General features: G+C 31.5%; 1 protein-coding gene across 1 annotated transcript; it reads right to left on the bottom strand.

Annotated features, from left to right (window-relative positions):
- Positions 1 to 35: 35 nt before the first annotated feature.
- Positions 36 to 2266, bottom strand: LOC131665877 (protein penguin). Its single transcript, XM_058938095.1, has 2 exons — positions 2199 to 2266; positions 36 to 1952 (listed from the first exon to the last, which is right to left on the bottom strand). The coding sequence occupies exon 2, from the start codon at positions 1932 to 1934 to the stop codon at positions 36 to 38; it is 1899 nt and encodes a 632-aa protein (XP_058794078.1). The 5' UTR covers positions 1935 to 1952; positions 2199 to 2266.
- Positions 2267 to 11375: the final 9109 nt, after the last annotated feature.

Genomic DNA, 11375 nt, shown 5'->3' with positions numbered 1-11375 from the left:
TAAACTAAATTATTTATTTAATTTAATACAAAATATTAATCTAACTTTTCCAACAAAACGGTTGCTCCCTTAGTTTTATTTGTTTTAAGATTTTTCAATTTCTTCAATCTAAATTTCAAATTAGAGACGACTTTTTCAGATTCGTTTGCGATTAATGAGACCAATAAAAAGCATGCTCTATTATTATTAATCCAATGGCTTAATATCTCGTCAGTGAGATATTTATGGAGTGTTTCACCAAAGGTGACTCCATTACTTTCTAATCGCTCAGGATCCATACGAATAAGCTTCTTAATAATCATGTGCAGTCCAGGTTCTTCGATAGCTTCAAATGTTTTCGTTCCCACTGTTATTTTAGAATCAGAATTTATTAAAAATTTAGCAATTGCATCAAAAGCTGCTTCTGGTTTATTCGCTTGACTTGCTTTCAAAATAGCGAACGTTACCATTTGAACAGAATTAGATGACAGCCAAACGTTCGCATTATTTGCAATACTTTCTAAGAAAGTGTGGATAACATTGTCTAGTAGCTCTTTTTCACGAATTTCCGCTGGTTTCTTACTGGTCTCGTTGTTATCTCCTGTTTTCAAATACTCCACTAAAGCAGGATGAAAGTAATGAGTGTCTCTCCTAGCGACTATATACAAAATAACGCGTTTTCCATATTCATTCACGACGATTTCATCCAGATTATTAAGCATTTCTTGAAGTAAAATTTTCTTCAGGAGCACAGTATCATCAACAGAGTCCAAAAGAGCCATGATCATCAAATGTCCATGTTCTGACATAACAATGCTTTTTACATGATCTTTTAAAGCTTTCATTATAAATTTTCTATCTTTATTTGTTCCATGCCAAATGCACAAGTTGCCAGCTTTTGCCCCATCTTTAGTCTGTGATAGTTCTGTAATTAAAGGTCTTACCATAACAATAATTTCAGCTCTATCTGTTTTAGAACAATTTGTCAAATACTCATAAAGTAATGTATGGACAAGTGTTGAATTTATGAGTTGTTTATTTAAAATCTTAACCAAACAAGCTTTCACTGCAGACAATGTAGCTGTTTTCATTCCTTCTGAATCGGTGTATACATCTGTCAATGTCTGTATGTTAGGGTCTTTAGATTTCTTGAACATGTCACCATAAAATTCTTGTTTGAACAAATTTTGCTCAGACTTTGATACAATTTCAACATAAACTTTTTCAAACAGTGATGCTGATACATTATTAGACACTAGTTTCACTGCGTTTCCCATACATGTTTGCATAAGAATATTTTTCACTTTACTTGAGCCACACTTTAGTAGTGTTTTTATTACATTCTTTGCATATATTGAACTAAACATTTTTTGCAAGTGAGGCTTCAGTTCTTCAACTATTGCAAACCTAATATCTTCAGAACAATACTTTATTTGCCATTGAATCACTCGAGACAGATCATGAGCAAATATCATTTTAGCATAATGTTTCTGAGCAATTCCATGCATCTTTTTAGTCAAATTTTCTTGAGTTTCTTTAGGTAAATCACTTCTTCTTAGCTTTTCACCTATCTGTTTCAATTGCAGTGCTATTTCATATGAATCATTTAACTTTTTTGCTCTTCGTTGATTTCTCAATTCTTTTTGTTGTTTCTTATATTCCACCCAGTCAGGTTTTTCACCTGTACTATCAGTGTTTTTGTCATTCTTTTTTAAATACTTTTTTTTGTCTAAGTTGGGTTGTCTATTTGATGAAAACTTTGCATTTTTTTGTTTAAACGATCCATCATTTTTTAATCTAGATTTCTCATACTGAGGTGCTTTTAATTTTTTCTTGTCTTTAGATTTATGTGTAGACGGTCTTTTAGTATTTTTAGCTGGTTTAACTAATTTTTTACTAACTTTGCTTTTCTTTGTTTTGGTAGAGCCTTCTGAAGAATCGCTTTTCCTTTTCATTTTATATTCTTATCAAACCTAAAATGAAAAAGTTGGAACAATAATAACTCATAATTTGTTTTATTATTACTATCATTCAATAATAATATACATTAACTTGCTTTGACCAAATTAATTTATGTTTAATGATAATTGTTATCTTTTAGTAATAAATAAAACTATAAAATTTCAAATACATCGATTTAACGATATTTTACAAAATATACTTTTATTATTATTACATTAACATTAAAAATTGACAAAATCACACTGTGACATACTCACAATCGCACTCGATGTAATAATTGATTTTGTAGGTTATATTGTCACATGGCATCCAAACATGAGTGAACTTAACAATTTTAAAAGGTTTTAAAAACTAGTACTTAGATTTAATTTTTTTTGAGATAATTGATAAATTAACTATGCCATTAGATAGTTCATTAAAAAAGCAATAATTTTTTCATTATCATTTGTTAGTTTATCTTCGAAAAATTCCTTAAAATAATAAAATAAATCGTTCGTGCTGGGCTTCAACACTCAGGTTCGTTGTACGGTAAAATCTAAAAAAATTAGTTAAAAAAAAATAATTTACAAATTAGTCGTTAGCTCGTGAGACGAACTAATGGTACCGAGGATAAATTTGTTAATAAATTAATTATTTAAATAAATAAAAATAATTTTTTTGGCCTACTGGCTCATGAACACGCGAACAACCGTCAAAGCGACGCGCACCTCTTGAGTCTTGACCCCTGCAATACCGGTAATATACATACCAGTAATACTCAGCGGGAAATCGATAGTAATCGTTCGACAAAACTATAGAAAAACTGCACGTCGTTAGAAATAGGAAAATCGATTATTAATCCCGCGCAATTTCGTTTTAATTAAAAAAAAATTGCTAGAGTAATTGACCCATTGATGGTCGATAATTGTATCGACATGGCGTTTAAATACTGTTTTTATATAAATAAATTTGCTCAATCGTTAGCAAAAATCACGTGCAGTTTTTCCATGCAATCAAAATATTATAACTATCCGTTAAAGAATAAATATAATTTCTCACTACAGCGATGGGATACATAATATTATGCTTCTGAAAGATTTAATCGATAATATAGATTACTATCGATTTCCCGCTGAGTCCAGTCTCTCTCTAGATAAGATCCGATGGTGAGAAAACCGCGCAGTATTTTTCCACAGTCCGCTGTTTCACTCTTTTCCAATTTTGTAGTAACAATAATTAAAAGCAATCTGGCAATAGCGTTGAGATATGTCAAGGTCGGAACATGTAAACACAGTTGATTAGAAGAAAGTAACTAATTAATTTTCTAAAATAACTTTTTTCATTGTTATTGTTATTTTGTGTAATTTTATAGATCAACATTATTTTTATTTATATATATTTTTTTCTAATAAATTGTGTTTACATGTTCCGACCCCGACATATCACAACGTTATTGCCAGATTGCTTTTAAGGCCCCGGTCCCATAGGTACGTACGGATGCGGACGAATACGGACGCGAATCGCAACTGTAGTAACATCACTAAAAATATCTAGTTCGATTGTTTAGTACCAACACTACCGGTAGTGAGTAAAAGTGACTGTTGTTTAAAACTGTAGCGCCGAACGTACCACATTTAATGTTCAAATGTCAGGTCTACAATTTACTTTTCAAATTTTCATGAATATTGCTTATTGATGAGTATGCCAATGTAAAAAAAGTTTTTGGGATGATTAATACATATCATTTATATATATTTTCTTCTTCTTCTCATATATTCAAGTACTTCCATAAAATTAAGGCCTAATTCCACTAATTGTAGTTGAAAGTCTATCAATTTTCTATCATTTGCCATCTTATAGACTGCAATAATGTAAAGGTTAGATAGGCGTTCATTAAATGTGATACGTTCGGCGCTACAGTTTTAAACAACAGTCACTTTTGCTCACTACCGGTAGTGTTTGTACTAAATAATCGAACTAGATATTTTTAGTGATGTTACTAGAGTTGCGATTCGCGTCTGTATTCGTCCGCATCCGTATGTATGTACATACAAAAAGTTACATAATCCCGCCCCTGGTACTGCAGGATAAGGCTCTCTCCAAATAAGATCCGAGGGTCAGAAAACCACGTGGTATTTTGCCACAGTCCGCTGTTTCGCTCTGTTCCAATTCTGTAGTAACAATAGTTAGGCCCCGGTCCATGGAGACTGTATACAGGAGGCGAGGCAGAGACGATTTATCTAGGCAACTTTCTCTCGGAGGGAATTAGCCGATTTTAGCGCCGTGCTCGGTAGTTAGTGAACCACTAGAAGACTTATAATGAGCGCAGCTTATCGACCATGGAGATATGTATACAGTCTCCATGTTATCGACCATGGTACTGTAGGTGACGAAGATAACCCGCCCTTGCATATCTTTTTGTAAAAAGGAATCCATTAATTTTATAGAAAATTAATACTATTTTACGATGAAAAAGTCTTGCAATATATCGTTTTTGTTATTTTTTTGAAATGGTAGAATACGCTTTTCGATCACTCGATTTTAATAATTTTATAGTTTTTTTTGTTTTTATATTTCCTTATTAAACAATATAATGTCTGATAATAAATAACATTCGATATACTTAACTTTAATGATAGTTACGATGGTTAATGTGGTCATTGTCAACTATCCACGAAATTTTTACCGTGTAAAATAATTATCTTTTTAATAGAAAAATATTGTTACGAAAGCCACAATTCAATTGTATAAAAAGCATAGATTTTTAACATAAAAATTTACAATAATTATAATTATTTTTTAATTTGTTAGTAATTGTCACATGTTTTGAATTTAGTAAAAACTAAATGTTGGCAGTTACTTTGATTTTGAATGACAACAAAAAATGAATCAATTATCTTCTTTAGATTGGGAGACGCGACATTTGGACAACGAGTGCGAAAATTGCAATCTGCATTTGGAGTCGTTCTCCAGTGATGCTGCACGCCATCAACTTACAAATGCTAGAGAGAGTTTTGGTGGCTTAATTAAGTCTAGCGACAATGTTTTTGAATTAATTAAGATGGTTGAAAATTGTGTGACCTTTATAATTGAGTGTAATAATGGCATGACTAGAGATAGTATGCAGTTCATTGTTCAAAAAATAATAAAAACGAACTCTCTAGCGATTGTTGGTTGTACAGATCATGTAATAAAATTAACATACAAATTCATAATTTACTATTTAGAAAGACGAATGAAAATGGCGTGCAAGCGACACAATATTGTCCATGATGCAAAAAAATTAAAATCTAAAGAACTACGCAAACAATCAAAATATTAATTTCAGTTTTTATATTCATTATTTAATTGTTTATATTAAATATATGAGGGAACATCATCATCAATCAAACCCCACACATAATACCTCATCTAAACGTAGAATTTCTCGTTATTTCCAAATCCGGAATCAAAAATAGAGGTTCCTATGCAAAAAATCACTGTGACCTTCAAATGACCTTGAAAATCATTCTAAGTGTGTGTGCGTGTGTGTAACAATCTCACTTAAACAAACTTCTAAAACTTTTTCGAAAAATTTAGTTATTATATATATATTTTTTTTTTCAAGATAGGAAATTCAACGTTATTCACTCAACTTTGAAAATGTACATTTACGAACAAAATAGCAAGATTTTTTTATCGTAAAACAGTATTCATTTTCTATAAAATTAATTTATCCCTTTTTATAAAAAAAGATATTCGCGTGCGGGTTATCTTCGTCACCTACAGTACCATGGTCGATAACATGGAAACTGTATACGTCTCCATGGTCGATAAGCTGCGCTCATATTGTAAGTCTTCTAGTAGTTCACTAACTACCGCACGCAGCGCTAAAATCGGCTAATTACTTTGGGACTGTGACTTGGGTTTGCCGAACGCTTTAACACGGGCGGTATAGGCCTGCCTCGCACCCTCGCGAAGACAGCCCGACAAACATATAATGTAAAAAAAGAAAATCATCATATCTTATTTATTTTTAATTGTACATGATAGAAAACTAGTTATTTTTAATTGCACCATTTTAATTTTGCCAAAAATTAGCAACAAAGGGTATTGAATATTTGCCTTCAATATATTGCCTTTGGAAGGAAAATATTTAAAAAATGAAATGGCAGAAAAATTGTACCTTCTGTAAATTAAATTGTACCATCCGTAAAATAGCATAAATTTACTTAGAAAATAAATAATATGAAAACAACCAATTGACATTTATTATGAGTAACCGATCCGGAAGTACACTGTGCGCATGCAGTCAATTGGTTGTTTTCATATTATTTATTTTCTAAGTAAATTTATGCTATTTTACGGATGGTACAATTTAATTTACAGAAGGTACAATTTTTCTGCCATTTCATTTTTTAAATATTTTCCTTCCAAAGGCAATATATTGAAGGCAAATATTCAATACCCTTTGTTGCTAATTTTTGGCAAAATTAAAATGGTACAATTAAAAATAACTAGTTTTCTATCATGTACAATTAAAAATAAATAAGATATGATGATTTTCTTTTTTTACATTACATGTTTGTCGGGCTGTCTTCGCAAGGGTCTGCCTCGCCTCCTGTATACAGTCTCCATGCCCCGGTCCCATAGGTACATACATGTACGGTGTATGTGAGTGCACTATACGTTACCACGGTGTGATGTTGATGTGTATGTTGCGTGACAATGCTGCTGTAGGAGCTTCGAGATTCATCCATCGGTTCTTTGCCGGGGTTGTGTAAATAATATTAATTAAATTGAGATAAAAATTAAGATATCTATTGTACAATGACAAAAAATGGAAACAATAAGTGTGATATAATACTTTATTAAAAAAAAACTTTGAAATAAGATTGTTTACATTTGTTGATTATATCTTATTTCGCTATACGCACAATTCATAACAAGAATATCTTTAAACTAATTTGCTTCGATCAACGCATTACAACAATATAATTAACATATATTTTGCTGAAAACTATGACTGCAAGTCTTATGTACTTATTCATTCCATACTTCAGTCAAATTATTGCACGATATACGAATTTAACAGTCTTAGTAATTTCCGATATCACATTTTATTAATTGCATCACATATTATTAGTCTAATATTAAAAATGCTAAGATTACATTTTTTATCACCACATTGGTCTTGAGATAATACATTTTTTATGGTTGTAATCCAAAGGACAGTTCGGATCTAAGATCCGTAATGTGTAGACGTTTTTACATGTCGCTCCGAAAGTAAATAACAAGCTTATAAGTGAATTTATAAGTGAATTGTAACCCAATTATGTTCTCAATACGAAGGGCAGGTCTAGCCCAGGTCTTTAAAGACTTAGTACGAGTAGCTCCTGCTCGGACAAATGGCTCTTCCGCCTTTAAGCCGAAAAACCAGCGAAATTCCATCATTTATTGCTGAAATCCCAACATGAATCCTTTCACCGTCTGCAATAGAAATAGAGTAGATTGTCTGATTGTAAAGCAGCTAGCGATGGTGTAGCCATATTAATAAAAGAAAAATTGTTTACGGCTTTCAAACAACTAGTTCGAAAGTCGTTGCATGTAAAATAGCTGTAAACAACATAAATATAAGTGTTTGTAACGTCTATCTATAAGTAACAAATACAAATTAAATATAGATGAACTCGAAAAATTATTAGAGCAACCACCCAATCCAATACTACTATTCAGAGATTTTAACAGCCATTATACTATGTCAGGATCCTACAAAATAGATTTCCGAGGAGTGATAACAGCAGATCTAATAACAAACAAGGATAATTTCCCATTGGATGATCTCTCTCCTACCTATATCGCATATGATGATAAATCCAGTGCCATAGATCTTAGTCTATGTAGTCCAAATTTAGAAACATATCATGTGGTCGACTTTAGATTACCCATATGACAGCGATCACTTTCTAATCCTCATGAATATAATGATACCTGTTGAGCAAGATGAGATTCACACTACTTCGTATAAATTTCCAGGCTAACTGGGCGAAATACCAAATCCTCATTTCCGAAAATATTAGTAAAATAAATAAGCGTATAGAAGAATACTCCAAATTCACAAATATCACAATTGTTGCAATAATTGAAAATCTCGAAGAAATAATACTAGATGCTGCAGACAATAGCATTCCCAAAACTAAAGTCACAAACAAACAAAAATTAAGTAAACCATGATGGAATAAAGACTGAAAAACTGCAATTAAAAACGCCAATAAAGTACTTTACAAAATGAAAAATGAACCTACTTTAAAAAATATAATTAATTTCAAGAAGCTCAAAGCTAGATTAAAATAAACAATTAGACAATACAAAAAACTAGCGTGGCTTAAGTTCCTAGGTTCAATAAAGAATTAGTTTCCTATAAAAAAAGTGTGGAATAAAGTAAAATCAAATCGGCCGAAAAAAACAATCTGCATCTTCCCGTATTTCTAATACATCCTTGCCGAAAAATACGCATGTAACTCTAATGACAGTAATTACAATACAGAATTTCGAGACAATCGAGATTTCAAAAATAAATATAAAAACAATTAAGACAATATCAATAATAATCCAGCAAATAAATTACACACAAAAAGCGAAATACATGATCCTATTACCTATTCAGAATTAAAATTCGTGATCGAGAAAAGCAAAAATACCAGTCTTAGACCAGGCAATATTCGGAATATACTTCTGAAACAACTGCCACAGGAAGCTCATAGAAATATTATTAAAATATATAATATTATTTGGAATAAAAAAGTATTCCCATAGAATGGCAGCAATCACCTGTGATACTAGTACTTGATCAGATAAGAACAGATTTAACTGAGATAATTACAGGCCGATCGTGCTAACATGTTGCATCTGTAAATTACTTGATAAAACCATCAATAAAAGACTCAGATGGTTTTTAGCTTCTTACATGTTCAATTGAATTAAGATCTGGACTATTCGATGGAGATAGCAGTATCTTCAAGTGATGTTCTCAGATGTAAGCTTGAGTAATTCTTGTGAAATGAGGTGGTGCATTATTTTGTATGAAAATGAAATTTAGACCTATGCGGCGACTTATTTGAAGTACGCGAGGCTCCAAAATATTATTGATGTGGCATTCTGTCATTAATTCGAGAGGTGGAACCACAATTATGATCAGTACGATCGGTTAAAGAGATTCCTCCCCATACCATGACGGATCCACTGATGGGTAAAAATACATAAGAATGATGAGTTTTCACTTGGGGCATTTGAATTTCAAACAGGAGTCTAAAATATCCATTTGGACTACGAAAAGAGAAAACGTAAATATCTCAAAATATGAAAATGCAGCACTTGCTCTGACCCATTTCTAGCTGTTCAGTTCGTCAAGGGTAGCAGGTACTCGTAGATAGGTAGGTAGGTAATACATTCTACAGAACGAAAGGAGAGATTGAAAAACTTGTACGAATGTGAGCTTATGGGGGTAAAACCATTCACAACCTTAAAAAAATTAATTTTGTTTTCTTTAAAAGTTGGTTTAGTATGACTAGACTTAATCTGAAAAACTTTATGGTTTAGGCTGAAATTAAAAACTCCCGAAAATAGAGCCAATTTCCAAGATCCCCGCCTATTCACTGAGAGAGCCGAATACAGGTGGGTTATTCTTGGCTATTTCAATTGACTTATAACCCTTTAGGTTACGGATTTTTTTTAATTTGGCACAATTTTTGTACACATGAAAGTGAGATTTTTCCCAAATTTTGATGTCGATACATTAATTATATCAAAAGTTATTAACAATTAAAGAAAAATGATAAAAAATTTTCACACGGCTATATTTTAAAAACTAATAAAGATATCGAAGTCGGATTTTATTCAAAATACTTATAATGTCTTAAAATTTCGAAATAATTACAACAATAAAATTTTTTTTTCGAATGTTATTAACTTTTTGTTTAAACAATTGCTAATAACTCAAAAAGTATATTTTTTTTGGAAAAATTCTTGCTCCTACGTATTCCTGAGGATTTTTGCTATCGAAATCAATCATAAAATTCAAGGGCCCGACATATTGGAAAGCGTAGCCTTAATCAAAAGAAGACGCCTCAGCGTAAAGCTGCGGTAGCGCTCCAACGGACTCATGGTCGAAAGGCACTTTAGCTTTAATCTAAAAAACTAATAAAGATATCGAAGTCGAATTTTTTTCAAAATACTTATAATGCCATAAAATTTCGAAATAATTACAACAATAAACAATAAAATTTTTTTTTCGAAAATTATTAACTTTTTGTTTAAGCAATTGCTAATATCTCAAAAAGTATTTTTTTTTTGAAAAATTCTTGCTCCTACGTATTCCTGAGGATTTTCGTTATCGTAATTAATCATAAAATTCAAGGGCCCGACATATCGGAAAGCGCAGCCTTAATCAAAAGAAGATGCCTCGGTGTACATTGCAACGTCAGCGGGACATCTTCATGGTCTTACGCTGAGGCGTTTTCTTCTAATTAGGGCTACACCTTCCGATATGTCAGGCCCTTGAATTTTATGATTGATTTCGATAGCTAAAATCCTCAGGAACACGCAGGAGCAAGAATTTTTCAAAAAAAAAAAATACTTTTTGAGATATTAGCAATTATTTAAACAAAAAGTTAATAACTTTCGAAAAAAATTTTTTATTGTTGTAATTATTTCGAAATTTTAAGACATTATAAGTATTTTGAATAAAATCCGACTTCGATATCTTTATTAGTTTTTAAAATATAGCCGTGTGAAAATTTTTTATCATTTTTCTTTAATTGTTAATAACTTTTGATATAATTAATATATCGACATCAAAATTTGGGAAAAATCTCACTTTCATGTGTACAAAAATTGTGCCAAATTAAAAAAAATCCGTAACCTAAGGGTTATAAGTCAATCGAAATAGCCAAGTATACCAGGGTATAATGGGATGTTTCTGGCATGTATAGTACAAGGGTGTTTACGTATAAAGTGGTATTTGTGAGCAGCTGTTGAGTGAGAGACAAAATTAACGTATTTTTCAGCTCTCTTTCGTCTTTCATCATGCATGGATATATATCGAATGAGAAATACTATCGCACGTTGGAAAAGATAAAAAAGGTGAACCATCTGTGCTTATGCTACTAAAGTGTCATTTCTAAGGCAATTAATTTGTAGAGAAAAGTGGTGATGATAAAATTGAAGAAGAACGTGCTGTTTTAAGTGGAAGTGCTAAAAAAGTTAAAATAAAATCCGGTGACAAGATTTCGTAAAATTCTCTCATTGGTTATTGTAGTATAGAATTATTTTACAGTTTTCACCGCTTTATCCGAAATTATCGTCTGAAACAAGTATAAGAATCCCGTTAAATTTGAACAAACTGGATTTCGTGGTTATGGTTTTAAGATTATTATTGTTGTGTGTTGCTGTGGCCGTACAACAATTAACTCTGGTCC

The sequence above is a fragment of the Phymastichus coffea genome, unplaced genomic scaffold (assembly GCF_024137745.1).
Source record: "Phymastichus coffea isolate CEN01 unplaced genomic scaffold, Cenicafe_Pcof_1.1 PCOF00003, whole genome shotgun sequence".
In the NCBI taxonomy this organism is placed as follows: Eukaryota; Metazoa; Arthropoda; class Insecta; order Hymenoptera; family Eulophidae; genus Phymastichus; species Phymastichus coffea.
The sequence above is the reverse complement of the archived record's forward strand: the minus strand, read 5'-3'. Positions and strand labels throughout refer to the sequence as shown.